General features: G+C 36.8%; 1 protein-coding gene across 1 annotated transcript; it reads right to left on the minus strand.

The window, feature by feature from the left end:
* Positions 1-17,584: 17,584 nt before the first annotated feature.
* LOC150037684 (uncharacterized) lies at positions 17,585-18,109 on the minus strand. Its single transcript, XM_090310982.1, has one exon. The coding sequence runs from the start codon at positions 18,107-18,109 to the stop codon at positions 17,585-17,587; it is 525 nt and encodes a 174-aa protein (XP_090167108.1).
* Between the last annotated feature and the right edge of the window lie 2,606 nt (positions 18,110-20,715).

Raw genomic sequence — 20,715 nt, forward strand, 5'->3', positions numbered from 1 at the left:
CTAGGCATGCTTTAGAAACTAATTTACTGAAACAAGTATGTTTGAAAACATACTAACATAAACACAAGCTTTTAACATTGTAATCATTTAAACATAAGCTTTCAACGCATACCTTATGTACACAAGCACATCATTACTTAAAACATGCTTTAGAAACTTCCTTAAAACTAGCATGCGTTAATTAACTTTTCTAAACTTGGTTTTCTTGGGGAAAACATACTTTAACACGAGCTAGCATGAATAAAACTTTGAGTAAAACATGATTTTTACTAAACATTTAGAAAACATTCATTGTCACTCACTGTCTCGGCGTTCGTTCTAGGGTTGATAGGCTTTTTCTATTAGTGTTAACCCTGTGGACATCAATATCATGTTTAGCTACTAATATTGGTCTTCTTGTGAGACTAACTTATATACATAAGCGCACATTCAATCTTTATGTAGGATTCCTTCATCCCAACGCATACCTTAGGTTTTCAACACTTAAAGATTTCTTTGGACTTTAAACTTTAGCTATGCAGGCAACATACATCACCAATGCACACACACATGTGCCAATGCATATCCTATGTGCCCCATCCAGCCGCTCATCAATGTGCACACTGCCTCTTTCGTGTCCATGCCTTAAACACACGCCTGCATAGCTTACTGCACAGCCCAACGCCTGCTTGCACTCAGCCTAGCCTCGCACGCATGTCAACCACTTGAGCTGCTTGCTTGTTCATCTCAAGCAACTACCTGTTTGTTCAAGATTTCCAGATTCAAATTATAATTCAAATAACTTATTGTCAGCCCTTTGCTCAGAAAATTTTCTTCTACAAACTTGTTCAAAATTGTCTTAACATGCGTACCTTAAAATTTGATCTCAAAATTCCTCGTAGTTTGGCTAGAAACTTAAAATCTTCAATATTGACCCAAATTTACCCCAGAATTTGTCCTTTATGAAAATTCTTGAATTTTTAGCTTGCTTCCTTTGGAGTTTCCTTCCGGAAGCTCTACCTCATCAACTAGACTCACTAAGCTTTTAGATGGCTTTGAAATCACCTCAATAGCACAAGTAGATTGCTCAGAACATGCATATGAATTTAGCCTTCCTTTTTATACTAAATTCTACATGCTATCCTTTAACTATTAAATTGCCACATTTTCTTGTGAGTTTAATCCATCTGATCATAACAGTTGGTTACCTTAGACGGTAATCAAGTTGATTTCCTTCCTTAAAATTACCAACGTAAGGTTCTTATCAATGGCACCCATCAACGCAAGGCCCATAATCTTCACCATTGCATGCTTCCCCTTTGGCCGCATGCCCTCTTGACCAATGCCTGACTTCCTTTGTCGTGGTCTTGATTTGAGTATCATATAGCCACAAACAACACATGGCTCAATCTCATCGTACCACCAACTAGGTGCACGCCTCGGTACCACTTGCTCACATTTGGCCAACACACACACCAACCTCAGTGCATACCTCACTAAGTAGCGCATCCTTCACATGTCTTGCACCAATGCCATCAGCGCATACCTATGCACGCGCACAACCTCCCAATGCCTTAGGCCTTCAAGGCCCTTATGCGTGCATCCTTGCACCACATCGTGCACCTCAACATCTACTAACCTCAAGATGAGTTTGGTTGGCGTATGCCCATGCTCAATGCATGGCTACCCCTTTTGATTTCCACACTCGCCTATCATCATGCCATCGCCTTCTCATGCCCATTTCCCAAGGCCTTGCCTTGTCGCACTCACCACTTAGTTCACTAGCCTCTCAAGGCCTTGATCACCACATGTCTATCACTAACGCAAGGCAATCTTTTCGACCAACACTTAGTTAACAAGGCTAGCTAATCTAGGTGCTCGCCTAACCTCCAATGACGTGGCCATCGCTTACCATGTCCTCACATCAATGCCTCATAGCATCCACGCCTAGTTCCATACTTGGCCAAATTTCCATTTGCTAAGGCCAAACTCAAATCTACCTGAGACCGTACACATCAACACTTAGAATTTTCTTCCTTTATCCTTCTTATTTTTTAATTTTCCCCTACAATGTAACATTAATTCATATTTAAACCTTCTCAACATTTTAGTTAATATATTTAAGTAGGAATGTAGGGTTCTGAGTTTACATTTACAGTTTGCTTTCATATTTTTGCAAAAAAAAAAAAAAAAAAATGTCTGGTGTGCTTGCATCGTTTGTCCGATGTGACTGCATCATATCCTAGACCGAGTCAGTGTGTGTTCAGTCGTTCAACCCTTGATGGTTTTTCAATTTTCAATTGTTTTTCAACCTCGATTTGGACTAGAGCTCTTAAATACATGGATTTTGACCTCCATCCAACCATCTTGGCCTATAAATTGTGAATAACTCATCAAGGATCAACAACCTTCACCCCTTGGAAGAAACCTACAAAAATCATCCAAAAACTCTTTAAGAACAAGAGTTCCCTTGAAGAGGGTAGTTCTTTGAGTCATTCTTACCTGTGAAGAGATGTGTAGAGCGAGGATTTACTTTAAGAAATGTTGAATCCATCCTAGAGAGCACCCTTAGTAGTTGGTTTGATTCAAGGAGTTTAATGTATTGTTTTTTCCAACATTCTTTTTTTTTTTTTTTTTTATGATTTTCCATTTTCTTTTCTTCTTTTGTCAATATTCATTAAATTGATACTTTGTAACCTATGAGATTTGAATTAATGATGTTTATTCTTTCTTATTTACTTATGAGCTCATTTTCTAAGGGATATGGTCATATAGATATCTTAAGCATAATATGGCTTGAGCCAATGAAATTGCATTGAAATATATCTATCTTTCTATTTCTTTTGTTGAACGAATGATATCTTGTTAAGTTAAGTTGGCCATTTGAGTCAACATAGTGGAGCTTAATACTATGAAGGTTGGGAATAAAAGCCTAGACAAAGGTTGTCATGTAACCTTAGATATAAGATAGACCATAGAGCTTAGAATTTGCCTAAATTAATATAAGATTCAGTTAGCTATGGAGATATAGGACTAGCTACTTAATCTCCTAAAAGAACTTGTAAATCAAGGTAAAATAGGACTTGTTCTCTGTTCATTATTGTTGATGTGATTGTGATGCAGTCGTATAGCATAAGCCAGAGTATGTGGGTTGAAACTTGATCTCAAATTTCTGTTAGGATTCATTGTTTACCTTTACTATTAGTGGTCAACCACAAATTTAGGGTTATCCTTGATGCATTAAATGTGTTGTCTTAGGGAGAATTAAATTTCTTACTAATCTCGTGGGATACAATACCTAAAATACAACCTAGATAACTCTTTTTTGATAGTGTATACTTGTACTAGACTTGACAAATTCATTACCATCTCATTCATACACATTTCGATCATCAAACACTCATCTTAACTTTGTCTTTGAATAAAGAAAAGCTTTTAATTGAACTTTTTTTTTTTTCTAATTTGCCTTTCTAGTTTTTAAGATTGAAGTATTATATATAGAAAGGGAGAAATACATACTTAAGTTAAAATTTACCTTTCTTTGAAAATTCTTCCTCTATTGAAGTCTAAAGGTGGATGTTTAGATCATCACATTTAACTAGAAAATAAGGTTAAAATACAAACTTGGAGTCTCCTTTTCTTGCGGAAAAGGGGGAAATAACCATTTTTGTTGAGGGTTTCCCCATGTAAGGCTCAAAGCCTATCAGTGGACCAAAGTCCAAAAGAAACTAAGAGGCGGTATAAAAGAACACGCATCCCAAAAGGAAAAAGTCAAAGCCTCAAGTCTTGGCGACTAACTTAGTCAGTAAATATATAAAAATCGTGAAATAATCAAGTTGCATTCGATTTTTATATGTAACCACAAGCAATTGCCATAGGAAAAATATTATAAATAGTCTTATTCAACGACCCCACGTGGGATAGTAAGAAACCTCATAAGTAGAACCTTGGCCTTACTTATTTGTGTGTTTAACCAAACTATACACTTCTTATACTATCGAAGGCTTTGAAGTGTGGTAGGCTCTGCACCCTATTGATATGAGGATATTTCACATAGGTCAACTTGGAAAAGTGAGAGACCAAACTAAGAGAAGTGGGATAGAGGTCAAGCCCACAAAGAGCCCTCGACGACGACGAACATGAAGGGAATTTGAATACCCCACAGTGGAAGCAATTGGAAGCTATTGTTTCTAATTTCGTTTTATAGAACAACCAAACATACAGAGCAACGAAAACGTACGATAAACATATTCTAATAGCATGTGTCTACTGTTATTAATACAGAGAGAATAAGAGTTAAAGCATCGCATACCCTTGAAGATAAACCGTCTTCTCATTTCCTCTCCATAGCATATTAGCTTCTCCCAATCTCACGAAATTGACACCCACAAACACCATGTACAAAAGAGAACACCACCACAGGGTCTCCCCTGTTATTCTCAGGGACGAGAATTGTGCAGAATTGTGGGATTGCACTCAATTTTGGAAACTGGGAAGGAGTATGAGAGATTGAGAGTTCTACGAGAATTTCCACTTGAACACATAAAGAATCCAGAGGAAGAAGAAAATGATGGGAGAACCCTTTCTTTCTCTTCTGTTTCTCGTATGTGAGATGAGAAGTTGAGCGATTAAGGGAGTCATAACTCCCTCCCCTTTAATTCAAAATTCAAATTCAAATAATTTGAGTTTGAATTATATATATATATATCTAATTAATATTTGAATCATATTCAAATATTTATTTCTCTTATAAATTATATAGATTTAATATGAATCATATTCATATTAATTCAAACATATAGTTTTTATATGAATCTCAGTCATATAGTAAATACTTGAATCATATTCAATTACTTATCTCTCTCATAAAACTATATAATGTATCAGCACATATTATACTTTATAATGTATCAATATACACTATTTAATTGTATCTTATACAATTAATTCTCCTTAATTAATTTGAACAATTCAAACTAAAACAAAATTATTTTGATTCTCTTTAGTTCTTATTGAGCTAACAATGAGACCTTATGATCTTATAGATTGAAGCTTCAATGATACTTGATCAATTAATTAAACTCTTTAATCAAATTATTCAACCTTCATTAACTATCGGTCGTTCCACTAAAGACCAACAATTGCACTCTTCGCACTATAGATATATTTCTGTGTACATTGGATACAACCAATCAATAGTGCATTGACCCTTCACAAATTGCTCATAAGTGCAATTTGGTCAAAATTACCATTTTACCCCTACAACTATATCTAACTTCTAAAATACCACCGATCTCTCTAATGAATAACTAGTCATAGTCCAACTATAACTGAACCCCTCTCGGGCCAAGACAGCGTGAGGTGCCTCATTGTTCAAGCCCCGGAATCAGTTCTTAAGGGAGTAATTTATCTACGTACCCTAACAATAGGGAAGGAATGAATTCCTTCTTGTGTAGTTGTGTTCCCAGCTCCCCAATTAGATGGATTCCTAAAATGGTATGCTTATTGAGCCGACAAATCTAGCCAATCTTACCCATACAAATCAAAGGACCGCTCTCATAGGCAGGAGTTCACAACTCACTCAGGATCCAGGTCAAGTCATATATGGTCATCCTAGTGAAATGTAAGTCTCTTCTAACAACAGTGTTATAAAGAGAGACTATGCATTTCGTGGTCCAGTCTTATACAAAATTTTTGTATAGGATACCCCAGTTCACATGTCTCCATGTGAATAATCAGGATCAAATCATTTGTTGTACTTTACAACAATTGTAACAACTACAAAACGAGTCGTATCAATAGTATTACCAAGATATGGCACCCAACCTTATTCATATACTATAGACCATTTAGATTATCACTTAAATATGATCCACCTATATGTCTCTACATACATGTTTAAGTCACCTGAGATAATATTGGATCTTTATATAATGAATTATTGCATATAGAACTAATCAACCATTGATTCAAATAACATATAACTACAAGACATTAGGGCATACATCCCAATTGAACACATGCAGATCTGAGTGTCAATAGTCTTAAATTACATAAAAGTTTTTATTTCTTTTCTAATTTTCCTTTTGAGTGTAAGATTGAAGAATTATATATATAGAAAGAGAAACAAAATTGAGCTAAAATTTACCTTTCTTTGAAAACTTTTCCTCTATTGAAATTCGATGTTTAAGATCGTAGCATTGAACTAAAAAAGAAGGCTAAAATACAAAATCAATTCCTAAACTTTGAGATTTTTGTCTTTTTCATTTCCTAACTTCTAAAATTATAAATTTAGTCTCTAAACTTTAATATTCTTAGACATTCTTGGATTTATCAAACACTAAGGGGGTGTCTGGTGCGTAGGTTTGGAATCTTAATCCTAGAAATGTTAAGTTTGGGGGTTAAGTTGGGAGGTTTAAGTAGCCTGGGTTTTAAAAAAATTATGTTTGGAATGCAGGTTTTGGAAGTCTGGATTTAAGATGCCTGTGTTTGGAGTGTAGACCTTGGAAACCTGGGATGTAGATTTATAAATCTTTTTCTTGTATTTTATTAATGAATAGATTTTGGATTAGCTCAAACTTGTCATCTTAATTATTTTCATATAATTAAGTTTAGAATAAACTAAAAAATTCGAAGAATATTTCTTTTTTTTTCTTTCTAATTTTGAAATACAGATGTGACTAAATTTATAATTTTATTTAATTTGTAGTTTAAATAATTTGGTAATTTGGTTTTACTAGGTTTTGAGATAAGACTTCAAAGACTTTTGTCACTTTAACTAATTTGAAAATAATTGATTTTTTTACCGTAACATGCTAACTTCAAATTGAAATAAAGTAGTATTTTAGTTTTAAATTCAACTATTGAAAAATTATACTTTTTTTTTTGTCAAATTACATTTGAGAAATAAAAAAAAATCATAAAGTTTGGGTTTTAATTTTTATTTGGCGCTAAGTTGTTATCAACATTTTAATCTTTTACATTTAAAAATAATTCTAAATCTCCGAGCTAGTTAAAAAAAATGAAAATGTTAAATTAAATTAGGGCTTTCTATACATATATATAACCTAAATAAATATATCTAATTATACAATTGCAGTCAAATGAGCTATTATTTATACAATCAATTTACTTTTTAAGCTCTCAACATGTAAGAGAAGTTTCTTGTGGTTATGAACTTTCCAAAACAATTTTTTTTTTTCAAAACCTATACAAGTAAGGAAAATATTGTTGAAAATCCAAAAATTGTTGTTATTGTGTTTTGAAATATGTGATGATTATTAGCCTTAAATTGTGATTTTCATTCTAAGTGAGATGAATTTTCTAGTTTAAACACAATATTTTCTCTAACTAAACCCAAGTGTAAGTCTAAGTAGAATACTTTCTCGGTGAGATCCAAGGTCGAGCTCAGGAAAATACGACTAAGAAGTGATGAAAATAATTGTTTGATCTTGATGCAGTAAGTTGCTATTTAAGTATGCGATAGAAGTATGTAATGAAAATAATATTTTCTAACATAATACTTACACTATTGGTGGAATGAATGATGATATGGATGCGATAGTAATTGCAAGTGCTAAATGAAGTTGTGCAAGTTGAGAATGGATAAAATATCAATGACTAGACATGGTTGAAAAAAGTCAATTAACATTTTCCCAAGTGATGTATAAGTCATGTGTTTATGCGATAGACTCTTAAAGATAACACTTTCCTAAGTCATGTATAAGTCATATTATATGCGATATCTAATATAACACATAACCTATAGTTTAATATTGTATCAAATACAATATAACCTATAGTTTTCATTCTCTGAAGAAGGCATGATATTTAATATAAATCCTATTTATATTAAACTTAATTATATGAATCAATTCAAATAATTAATATTTGAATCAAATTCAAATATTTATTTCCTTTCAAATAATGTATCAAATACATTATAGTAATTATATCATATATAATTAAGTAAAATTAATTATATCACATATAATTAATTCCCTCAATTAATTTGAACAATTCAAATTAATCCAAAATTGATTCTCATTTAATCCCTATTGAGCTACAAAGGGGACCTCATGGACCTATAAATTGAAGCTCTGATGGTACTTGAATAATTATTTAAACTCTTTAATTAAACTATTCAATATCCATTAACTGTCAGGCACTTCACTAAAGACCGACAGCTGCACTCTTCGCATTACAGATATATTTCTGTGTCTATTGGATATAACTAGTCAATAGTGCAATGATCCTTCACAAATTGCTCGTAAGTACAGTTGGACCAAAATTACCGTTTTCCCCCAATAATGAATAATAATTCATAGCCCAACTATGACCAAACCCTTCTCGGGCCAGGAGAGTGTGTGACACCACATTGTTCAAGCCTCAAAATCAGCCTTTAAGAGAGCAATTTATCTGTTTATCTCTACCTTGAGGAAGGAGTAAATTCCATCTTGTGTAGTTGTGTTCCCAACTCCCTAATCAAACGAATCCCCAAAATGGTAGGCTTGTTGAGTCGGCGATCTGGACACTCTCACCCATACAAATCAAAGGATCGCCTTCATAGGCAGGAGTTCACAACTCACTCAGGATTTAGGTCATGTCACCTGTGATCATTCTGGTGAAATGTAAGTCTCTATTATGAACGGTGTTATATCATGAAACTAGTCATTTCGTGGTCTAGTCTTATACAACTCCTTTGTATAGAATATCCTTGCTCACATGTCTCCACATGAATCAGATCGTTTGTAGTACTTTACAATAATTGTAACATCTATAAAGTAGGTCATATTCGTAGTGACACAAGGATAAGATATCCAACCTTATCCATATACTACGTACCATTTAGGTTATCACTTAAACATGATCAACATGTATGTATCTACATACATATTTAAGCCATAGAAGATAACCTTGGATGTTAGTTTATTGGTTTGTAGGTTTAATGCTACTAAATGTCAAATAAAACATCTCATATTTTATTACATAAATAAAATATTTGTACAATACAATTGCAAACTATAGAACCCTATGAGATTTAAGAAACCAACCCTAATACATATGAAGGGAATCGAATCCCGTGCAGAAGCATTAGGATCGTCTTGCATTCGATTTTTCATTTTATAAGAAACAAAAACAGCAAACAAAACATAGAATGAAAGGATAAACATCATACATAATATTTTACATGTTTTATGAAGAAGTAGCAAAAGGGAAGAACCATTCTTACCTTTGTGGACTCTCAACCTCCTCAAAATTCCTTTTGATCTTCGCACAAACATGTCCTCAACGATCACCAACACTACCACAAGAATTAAACTTGTTATTCTCAAGGAATTTCAATAGTTGGATGTATGGCCTCCAACCTTTAGAAGAGGAAGAGGTAGAGAAATTGAAGAGAGTGTTGAGAGGAATTATAGAGAGGAAATCTTTTGTGGAGGCTAGGGTAAGTTTTTCATAAGAACCACATTTGCCTTAAATTGGCTAATAAGATGATTATATAAGGAGAATGGTTTACCCCTTCTCCAAATAATTCCCTTTTTACCCTTGGTGCCAATTAATTAAATAACCTCTTATTTAATTAATGGCACACTAATCAAATACTAACATATTAAATATAATTTAATATGTATAGTTAATTAATTAATATATATAAACATCACATGTTTATATTCTTCTACCTCTCTATCATTTCTCAATCAATTAATTAACCATAACCAATCAGTAAAGTAACTATATTAAATCATTTTTAATATAGACTTAATTAATATATACATATCACATATTTATATGTATACATCTCTTTGGGAATCCAATTCTTTGAATTTCATTCAAATATATCTCTCTTACATAATTTGAATTATAGATCAAATCTCTAATTAATTATATATTAATCACATCAATATACAATTTCATCAATTGATTTGAAAAATTTAAATCATTCCTCATTATATCCTTTAGTGAAATAACAAGGGGACCCTATGGACCTACAGATCAGAATCTCCAACGATATGAGATTAATTGGCAAAACCCTTTAACCACATTAATCAATATTTGTTAATTGTGGGTAAACATAGACTTTTCACTAGAAATAGAATGTATAGCACGTTTGCTCAGAGGTTAGTAGCAAACGTGAATTCTATTCTTGTAAGTTCAGAGAAAAGGGTGTAATTTAGAGGAAGTCCTAGTCAAATTAATCCTAAGAGGAGGGAAAAGATGAGCAACAGTGAGCTCAAAATGTACCAGAGGTACGTTGAGTATAAAAGTAAGGAACAAAATGGTCAGCATAAGACAAAAAGGAAAAGGTCCAGATCTGCCGATGTTCTAGGTAATAGCTCGAAGTTTGAATTGTAACTGAGCAAGGAACTAGTACAGTTAAGAAAACCTTATGTATACAGTATGGTAAGTCGTAGTTGGGAAATGTTATAGTACAAAGAAAGGAGGAAGGTTGTAAATTTACGTCCAAAGGATGTTGTCAAAGTCTAAGTTATAAGTAGGTTCGAGCAAATTTCGAGGATGAAATTTCTTCTAGAGGGGTAGAATTTGTAAGACCCGAACCCTAATTACTTCAAGTAAGAGTAAGTAATGTGATGTCTTCTAATGAGCTAAATGAAGCCATGTCTTAGGAAGGATAGAAGATGTAAGCAAGAAGAAATAGGCTCTTGGGTAGCTAAGTGTAAAAGTAGGATAAAACTCGACTAGGCTAAGGAAAGTCATTCTTGATGATGGAATGCATAATAAGCATATGAATGAGATCATGCCATCTAATGAGATATGGTGCTGAAGTAATATTGTGAGTGAAGTTAGCAAAAGAAAATTTACTAAATCCTAGCCCTTCATCACCAATAGTGGGCCAGATGGCATAAGGAGGGTTCATGCTGGATTTTGGGTAGTAATATAAGCAAGAAGGTCGAGTTCATTGGGTCGGTTTTAACAAACTACTTAGGTTATTTGTGTAATTCCGGTGGAATTCGAAAGCTCTGTGTGTCTATTTTCTATGGCTGGGCTGCTGGAAGGAAAACTCACCGGAATAAGGCCAGAGGGGCAAAATAAAGACGAAGGGTTCGTTTCTCGGGTGAATCTAGGCCATCAGTGAAGAATTGAAGCACCAGGACGAATTACGAAGCGGAGCTAAAAATTTGAAGAAATATTGTTAACTCAGTTATAAACAACCTTGTAGAATGAAACTTTTTAAGATGAGGCTTGGAAATCGAGTTATATAATTTTGAAGTTTGAATTGGAAATTGTTGAACAAGCAGACAACTGCTTGAATTGGGGCCAATGATGAATTTTTGAATCTCCAAATTAAACGAAGAGGAATTTTAAGCTGAAATCTTAAGGTAATGTTGCTAACTCAATTATAAACATGTTTGTAGAAGGAAGTTTCTTCAAAAGAGGGCTGGATTTTGAGTTATGAATTTTTGAAGTTGTAACAGAGAAGCTGTGCATAAGCAGCCAGCTGCTTAGGAAGAACAAGCAAACAACTCATATGGAGAAAGAGGATCTCGCTAATGAAGGAATCTCGCTAGTGAAGGAAATCTCGCTAATTTGTGATGAGGATCTCGCTCTAGAAGGGAATCTCGCTAGAAATTGGGCTAAATCTCGCTGGTAAGGTTAGCATCGCTAGGATGATAGTTTGCCAGGAAAAGCTTGATCTCGTTCATGAGAATCTCGCTCATGAGAAGGATCTCGCTCAAGAAAAGGATCTTGCTAGTAAAACTATCTTTGTTGATGAAAGTTCCTTTAGTAAATGAACTATTTGAGGTATTTTGCTAAGAATTCTGAGTAGTTTAATCGGGAATTATGTCCTTTCAGGCCAAGAAGAGCTAGAAGAGGCGTACAACCTGTTAAGAAGCCAACGAACTGTGAGTGACTATGTGATGACTTACTGTTTTAATGATTTAGAAACTATGATTTCTTGAAGATATTTCCCATGCTAAGTGTTTAAATGGATTGCCAAGCAACATATTTGTGAAACTGTTTCTCATGTTAAGTAAAACATGTTTTCCATGGAATTGACATGATTTAGATATGCTATCTTGTCCAAATACTATCAGTATGTTTAAGTAACTCCATTTTTATGATGAACCAATATGATGGATGAACTAGTATGATGATTTGATCACTAAGCCTTAGTATTCAACTAAATGTTTATGATGGATACTGAAGGACAATGAGAAGATATCCTTTCAACTAAATGTTTATGACTAGTTATATGACGGATACTGAAGGACAAAGAGAAGGTATCCTAAGAATACTGAAGGACAGAAGGTATCCTAGTCAAGTAACTAAGGCATGACGGTACTCAGTTATAACCATGTGCACGTAGGTAATACGACATCGAGGGATTGAGCAAAAGGGTTCTTCCCGACCAAGGTTGACATTGAGGGTTAGATCTAATAGTTCACTCTCAACTAAGGATAAGGGCAGTCATATCTTCTCCTAGGCTAAAAGGATAGTTTGGAATTGCTAATGCTTATGAATGTTTATCAACGCATGATGTTACTAATGTATGAGTTTTCCAAGTATAGTTTTCATATCCAACGCATGCTAATAGTTTTTACAAGCTAGTTCAACATGATTTAAGTCAACTTATTTTACAAAGTATGAAGCATGCGTTAGGGTTAAAGCTAAGGTTGAATGAAGCTTGATGTACTATGTTTTAAATACCTAAGATTGTCAAAGTATATGCGTTGGTATTCCTAAACATAATGAAAAGGGATACTGAAGGTAGAGAAGGTATCCTAAAGAGTTTTCTATGCTATATTCGAGAACTTGATAGCTTAAGTGAGCCGGATACTGAAGGTAAGGAAGGTATTTGAATAAATGTACCTAAAGTGTTGACGGTACATAGAAAACTCCATGTGCCATAGGTAGTTCCGAATGAGAGGCCGAAGTATGGATCTCTTAGGCTATATACCAGCAAAGGGAGGTCAAAGTATGGGTCTCTTGGACGGTAACAGACGTTGGGAGCTAGAGCGATGTATGCTCGTTCTCAACTAAGGAATAATGATGTTTAATGGTGGTTTAAAGGTTTTATGTATACGTTTGCTTGGTATACTTTAGTTTCAGTATTATGGTTTCAAGCTTCCGGTTTTGAGCATGAGATTTATATTTTTATTAAGTCACTCACTGGGCTTCTAGCTCACGTTTTCAAATGTTTTCTTTCAGGTAGCGGTCAGTTCCCAAAAGACTATTCTGTTGCTGCTCTGCCACTCAAAGAAACAGGTTGAAGGAAGCGTAATTAAAAAACCTATGTTAGTTAGTACACATGTGTCTGTCCAGTGATTAGTATACTAGATGGGGCTCACTAAGTTGTAATATTCATGTATGAACAATGTTGTGAAACCCTGTAATATAAATGTGTTAAGTTCCGAGTTAATATGTTGGTATATTGATGATATGTATGTATTCAGGGTTTGAGTAAAGGTTAACAGGATAGTTAGGTGGTAAGTGCCAGCAAAAGGGTTGGTAACTGCTGCAGTCACCATTCTATTCAGGTTTAGAAGGTAATCTGGGGTGGGATGTGACAAGTTGTTATGAGAGCAAAAGATTTTGGGAAGAGAGGAGAAAAGTTTATATATAAATCTGAATCTTGAGTCTTTAGCATGTGTACTACCTAAGTAAGAGGAAGATGTCAAGTAAAGGTGGCAAGCAGAGCAGGCAGACAGACAACGAGAACCCTGACCCTACCTTTAAGAAGTTCCGAGATTCGAGGGAATTCAAATGTTAGTGAATGGAGAGGTAAAGACCCGATAAATCAGGAAACGACTTCTGACAGAGAGTCAAGGATTCTGCAAACAGGAACAAATCCTCAGTTAGAGGACAGAATATTTAACAAGATCGCCACGGATTCGGAAAGGAAGTACGGTATTGAGAATGACCTAATAGGAATTGATAAAGGACAGAGAGATACAAGTCAGCATAATGTAGGAAGGAAGAAGCCAAGACTTGTGGTTAGTATGGGTGATAGATCAAGGTTTTGGCATCCTACCGAGCTGGTAGCTAGTTCGAGTCAGAAGCCCTTATACACGAATCATGGTAAGCATCATCGAGGGATATGTTATTAAGGGAAAAATGTATGTTTCCAATACGGACAGGCAGGACATTTCAAGAAGGAATGCCCTAGCTAGGTCGAAGAGTTCAGATAGAACACGGAATGGTTTTACAGACGATAGATAAGCCTAATGGCTCAGGAGCCGAGGAAGGGATTCAAGAGAAGAAAAACGAGAAAGGAAGCAGGACATCTCAGCGGCAGGGTAGGTTTTTATGAAGTGTCCTACCAGGAGGCAGAGGAGTTACCTAATGTTGTGAATGGTAAAGTAACTTTATGTATCAGTATATTTATGAACTAGTTGCCCATAGTGTTATACCTTTATTGTTATATGATATGTTGCACTGTTTGTAGGAAAGATTGTAGAGAGTATATCCCTAAGTAGTTATTATTATGCTGTGGAGAGGTTGTAATAGTATAAGAGTTTTACAGCTCTAGAGTAGTTGTTAATAAGTTTAGTTATGAAGTGATTCCATTAAATTTCTTGGAATTGATGTCACTCTAGAGCATGGATTTTCCGCATAAATGTTACAACCATATGAATTATTTTAAGGATGGATAATGTTCGAGAGATTTGGTAGGCAAGAAACAGTATTTGTAGGAAGCAAAGAAATATTCCAGAAAACCTAATAATAGCAGTAAAGGCTAGGAAGCTGCTAAGTAAAAGATGTGAAGCCCATTTAGCCCATGTGACGGTTTCGTAGGATGAGAAGATGAAACCTAGGGATGTACCAGTTGTACAAGAGTTTCTAGATGTTTTCCATGAAAGTTATCAGATTTACAATCTGACAAGGAAGTTGAGTTTACTATCGATTTAATTCCAGATACAACACCTATTTTTCAGGTACCATAAAGGATGGTGCCAAAAGAACTTAAAGAGTTGAAAGTTCAGTTACATAATTAATAAATAAGGGTTACAACAGATCCAATATGTCACCTTGATGACATATTGGTGTATTCAAGCAGTAGGGAAGATCACGAGAATCATTTGAGGATAGTTTTGCAGACACTGCGAAAGAAGCAGTTGTATGCCACGTTTAGCAAATGTGATTTCTGGTGAGACCAGGTCATATTTCTTGGTCATATGGTTCCAGCAGCAGTAGGGAATGACTCTAGATGCTTTAAATGTTTTAAGTAAATTGCTAAAGCTTATGAATGTTTAGCAATGTATATTTACTGAAAGCTATTTATAACAACTGTTCTCAAATAGTTACCAAGCAATGCACCTCACATTAATGTTGTATTTATGTTATGTTTTACAATGACCATGAGGATGCGTTAGTAAGAATGTTTTGGGCAACTAAGTCATTAAGAAATAAAAATATGCAAGTTGAGTATGAGTAACTCAGTACTGAGGTACATGGAGAAGGTACTGAAGCTTAGTCTTAGAAATTGAATAGCTCGATACTGAAGTACATGGAGAAGGTATCCGAGCAGCTCGATACTGAGGTACACGGAGAAGGTATCTGAGCAGTAGTACCTAGAATTGTACAATTAAGGGAAAAGTTGTGATTGATAGTGTCGAAACACTACATTCTAGCCATGAATTGATGTTGAGAGATTGAGTAAAGATTCTCTCTCATCTAGGAAAGTAAGTTATGATTGTAGGAAGAGAGCAAGAAGTGTTCCTTCCCAGTTAAGTAGTAACGCAGTAAAGAATGATAAGGAGTGAGCAAAACGGCCACTCTAGACTAATAGACTAAGGCACAGTCTAGCAAAATCAGAAAAGTGCTATGTGTAACGACCCTATTCCTATAGTATTCTAGGACGCTACTTCATGCATGCATAGTACAATGTCTTTTAAATCATCAAATTAAAGAGCCAAAATTTTTATTTAATAATGCTCAAACGAACAAAGATGGGAAAACATAAGTAAATAATAATAAATAACTAAAGCAAGATAAAATAAAATAATTTAGCAGTCGAGGTACCCTTAATTTCTACTAAAACAAATGTTTAAAATTAGGTAGTCAAATAATAAAATTGATATATTTTTGCATAATAGCGAAAGAAGCCTAACTCCTAAACCAGACTTCAGAACATAGTGCTATATGCAGAAGCAGTGAAACGTCCTAATGGCAAGGTCACGGATCTCTCTTGTCATGCGCCAGTCTTTCATTACTCTTACCTGAAAAATAGGGAGAGAAAAGGATGAGTATAAAAATATACTCAGTAAGTGGCCCACTACTGGCCCCACTTAGTGACCTATTAGTCCATCCATTGGACCAAAAATGCACAATGACATCGTAAACATAGGCATAGGCATAGGCATAAGGGGTGAACCCGAAGGCACGCTTTCATAAGTAGTGACTCAAAGGTCATAGCATAATTACAAGGGGTGATCCCAAAAAGGACACCGTACATAAACATAGGGTGTGGCCCGAAGACTCACACATGCAATGTGCATGGCCCAATGGTATACTAACAGTCACCAAAATCTCATACGGACATAAGCTTACAAACATCAATACGTATTTAAACATAAAAATGCAATTAAGGCCATGACTCAACATTAAACTTTAACACCGTTCCCCATATTTCCATCAACCATTTCAGTCCACTCATAACTCATACATTAACTCAACGCCAAGCCTTAACACATTATATAGCTCATACATCAGTACCTAGCGTCAGACCTTAACACATAATATCCTTGCTTCAACCTTATCACAGTAACCTTTAATCCTTACATCCAAATTCATCATAGCAGGAATAATCCAAATTCAACTTATCAAATTCAGCACAACACCCATAGCAGATTTCATCACAATTTCATATATGAAATAAAATATTTCATAACAGGCCTAACAACATCCTAGGGAAATCAGTAGTAAACCTTTTACCTCAAGATAACGCACTGTCCCAAAACAAGACCTTACTCTGCTTGAGAAGTCCCTTCACTGACACACGCTCCTAAAACCGATAACAAATTAGGCTCAAGAATCCCTAAATTGACAATGGGCTACCAAGAAAACAACTTACCCTCAACAGACCGCTCGGTTGGACTGCCATGAATCGACGAGAACCGACACTATTTCGATGCACAAAACGAACGAGGGATGCTCTGAAGCGCGTTGGGCTTCGACTATCGACGTGCGGCAGATGAAAAGCGACGTGGAAGAGGCTCGCGCGGAATGCATGCTTTCGACGTGGATCGGAGCTTGTAGCACGGGACAAAAGCTGATGGCACGACTGGACCTCATGCAGAACAAACGGCGCGGCTTGCGTCGAGTCGAACGGTGGTAGATCGAAAGAGGAGACGACCGGCGAAGGGTAGGCGCGGTTGACGATGGTGACGGCAACTGAAGCAGGGGAGGGGCGACTGGAGGAAGAAGAAGAAGAAGAAGAGAGAAAGGGAAAAAGAATTTTTTTTCCTTTTGCATGCATCCCAATGCCGTTTAAAACCCTACGTCTCTTCTAAAAATAACCAATATTCCCCCCCCCCCTTTTTTCCCTTTTTATTTCTTTTTTTTTTTAACAAAAAAAAAACCTTTGGGATGTTACACTCTTCCCCCCTTTAATAAACTTTCATCCTCGAAAGTTCTAATCCTAGAAGAGCTCTGGATGCAGTGCCCTCGTCTCGTCCTCTCGCTCCCAAGTAGCTTCTTCAAACTGATAATTCTGCCATAAGACCTTCACCAGTGGCACTTCCTTGCTGTGCAAAACTTTCACCTCTCTGGCCATAACTTGCACGGGCTTTTCCTCGTAACTCAAGTTCTCATTCAGTTGCAAGGGCTCAAAGTCCACCATATGCGACGAGTCCGTTAAATACTTCCAAAACATGGAGACATGAAATACTTTATGGACCGCGGAGAGGGACGACAGCAAGGCCAAATAGTAAGCCACAGAACCGACCCGCTCCAAAATCTCGAATGGCCCTACAAAACGCGGACTTAGCTTACCCTTCTTCCCGAACCTCAGGACACCCTTCATCGGCGCCACTTTCAAGAACACCTTGTCACCTGCTTCGAACTCCAAATCTTTTCGCCTGACATCCATGTAACTTTTCTGTCTACTTTGTGCTGCTAGCATTCTGGCCCTAATTTTCTGCATGGCTTCATTTGTCAACTCCATTAACTCAGTCCCCACCAGTTTCCTCTCCCCAATCTCACTCTAGCAAACGGGAAACTTGCAACCTCTGCCATAAAGAGCTTCAAATGGCAACATACCAATGGTAGCCTAATAGCTGTTATTGTAAGCAAACTCCACCTAATGCAAGTGGGAGTCCCAACTCCCTGAGAATTCCAATGCACAAGCGCGCAACATATCCTCTAATGTCTGATTTAAACATTCTATTTGCCCATTAGTTTGGGGGTGAAATGTTGTACTGAAGTTCAACCGTGACCCTAAAGCAGCCTGGAGGCTCTTCCAAAAACTGAAGGTGATACGAGGGTTCCTGTCAGACACAATTGACACTGGCACACCATGCAACCTTACTATCTCCTTCATGTACAACTTAGCCCACTTACTCACTACGTACGTAGGCTTTCTTGGAATAAAATGTGCCATCTTGGTGAGTCTATCTATCACAACCCAAATCACCGAGAAACCCTTCGCTGTCCTGGGCAATCCCGTAATAAAATCCATAGCCACACTCTACCATTTCCACTCTAGCACATCCAAAGGTTGTAGTAAGCCTGCTACCTTCTGTCTCGGAGCCTTCACCTGCTGATAGACTAAATATCTACCGACATATTCAACCATCTCCTTTTTCATATTGGGCCACCAGTAATACTGCTTCACATCTTCATACATTTTGGTACTACCTGGGTGCATCAAGAAAGGAGAGTTATGAGCTTCCGCCAACAGTTCCCCTTTCAAGCCATCAACTGCTGGGATGCACAACCGTCCCTGATACATAAGACCCTTATCCATTGACATAGAAAATTCACTTTCCTGACCTGACCCTACCTGATAACACTTTTGAACCAAGTAAGGATCACCCTTCTGAGCATCAGTAATCCGCTGCCTCAAGGTTGGTTGCACTGTCAATTGGGCTAGCTGCAAGGTGACTTCCCCCACTGCCACCGCAATCTTCGCTCGTTCCAGGTCTCTACACAGCTAAACCTGCTTAGTGATCAAGGCGGCCGAATGATCTACCTTTCGACTGAGGGCATTGGCTACCACATTCACCTTAACTGGGTGGTAGAGAATCTCGCAGTCATAATCCTTTACTAACTCGAGCCACCTGCGCTGCCTCATGTTTAATTCCTTCTAGGTGAAAAAGTATTTCAGACTCTTGTGGTCGGTGAACACTTGGATCTTTTCCCCATATAAATAGTGTCTCCAGATCTTCAGGGCAAACACTATCGCTACCAATTCCAAGTCATGGGTAGGATAGTTGCGCTCATGGTTCTTCAACTGGCGGGAGTCATAGGCGACCACCCTACCATGTTGCATGAGCACACAACCCAAACCTTTCTTGGAAGCATCACTATAAATCACGAAGTTTCCGGAGTCGTCTGGTACGGTGAGAACCGGGGCTAAAACCAACCTCTACTTGAGGTCCTGAAAACTGTCCTCACACGCTTTTCACCAAACAAATGAAGCTCCCTTCTTGGTCAGCTGGGTCAACGGCATGGCCATACTAGAGAAATTCTCTACAAACCTACGATAGTATCCAGCCAAACCCAGGAAACTACGCACCTCACTGACGGTCGTAGGGCAAAGCCAATTGGTAACGGCTTCAATCTTAGCTGGATCCACTAAAACCCCGTCCTTCGACACCACGTGCCCAATGAAGGACATCTTCTGTAACCAAAACTCGCACTTGGAAAACTTTGCATACAAATTGTTTTCCCGCAGTTTTCCTAAGACCTTCCTAAGATGTTTCTCATGCTCCACCTCTGTCTTGGAGTATACCAAAATGTCATCAATAAAAATGATTACAAAGGCGTCTAGGAAGTCCTTGAACCCTCGGTTCATCAAATCCATGAATACCACTGGAGCATTGGTCAAACCAAAAGATATTACAATGAACTCGTAATGCCCATATCTGGATCGGAAAGAAGTCTTCGAAATATCACTATCCTTGATCCTTAGTTGATGGTAACCTGACCGTAGGTCAATCTTGGAGAATACGGTAGCACCCTGTAGCTGGTCAAACAGGTCATCGATTCTAGGAAGGGGGTACTTATTCTTAATGGTCACCTTATTCAACTCCCTGTAATCTATGCATAAGCGTAATGACCCATCCTTTTTCTTCACCAACCATACTGGTGTATCCCACGGAGAAACACTGGGTCGTATAAATCCTTTATCAAGCAGTTTCCTCAATTGAACCTTTAATACTTTAAATTCTACCGGAGCTATTCTGTACGAAGCTTTGGATATGGGAATAGTGTTTGGCTCCAGTTTAATTGTAAAATCAATCTCCCTTGTGGAGGCAGTCATGGGAGTTCTTCCGGGAATACATCAAGATAATCTCTCACAACTGGTTTAGAGGTTAGAGCAACCTCGGTTTCCCTTGTGTCAACTACGCTAGCCAATATGCTCCAGTTACCTTGGCTAAACAACCTCTTGGCCTTAACTGCTGAAATCACCTTAGTCAACACTACTGTCCCGGCCCCTTTGAACTTAAAGTTGGCTTCTCTAGGAGGGTTAAAATTCACCTCCTTACGAGAACAATCTATACTAGCATGGTTGGTAGCCAACCAATCCATGCCTAGAATTACATCAAA

Source organism: Benincasa hispida, chromosome 2 (assembly GCF_027475165.1).
Source record: "Benincasa hispida cultivar pf3 chromosome 2, pf3_genome.v1.1, whole genome shotgun sequence".
Taxonomy (NCBI): Eukaryota; Viridiplantae; Streptophyta; class Magnoliopsida; order Cucurbitales; family Cucurbitaceae; genus Benincasa; species Benincasa hispida.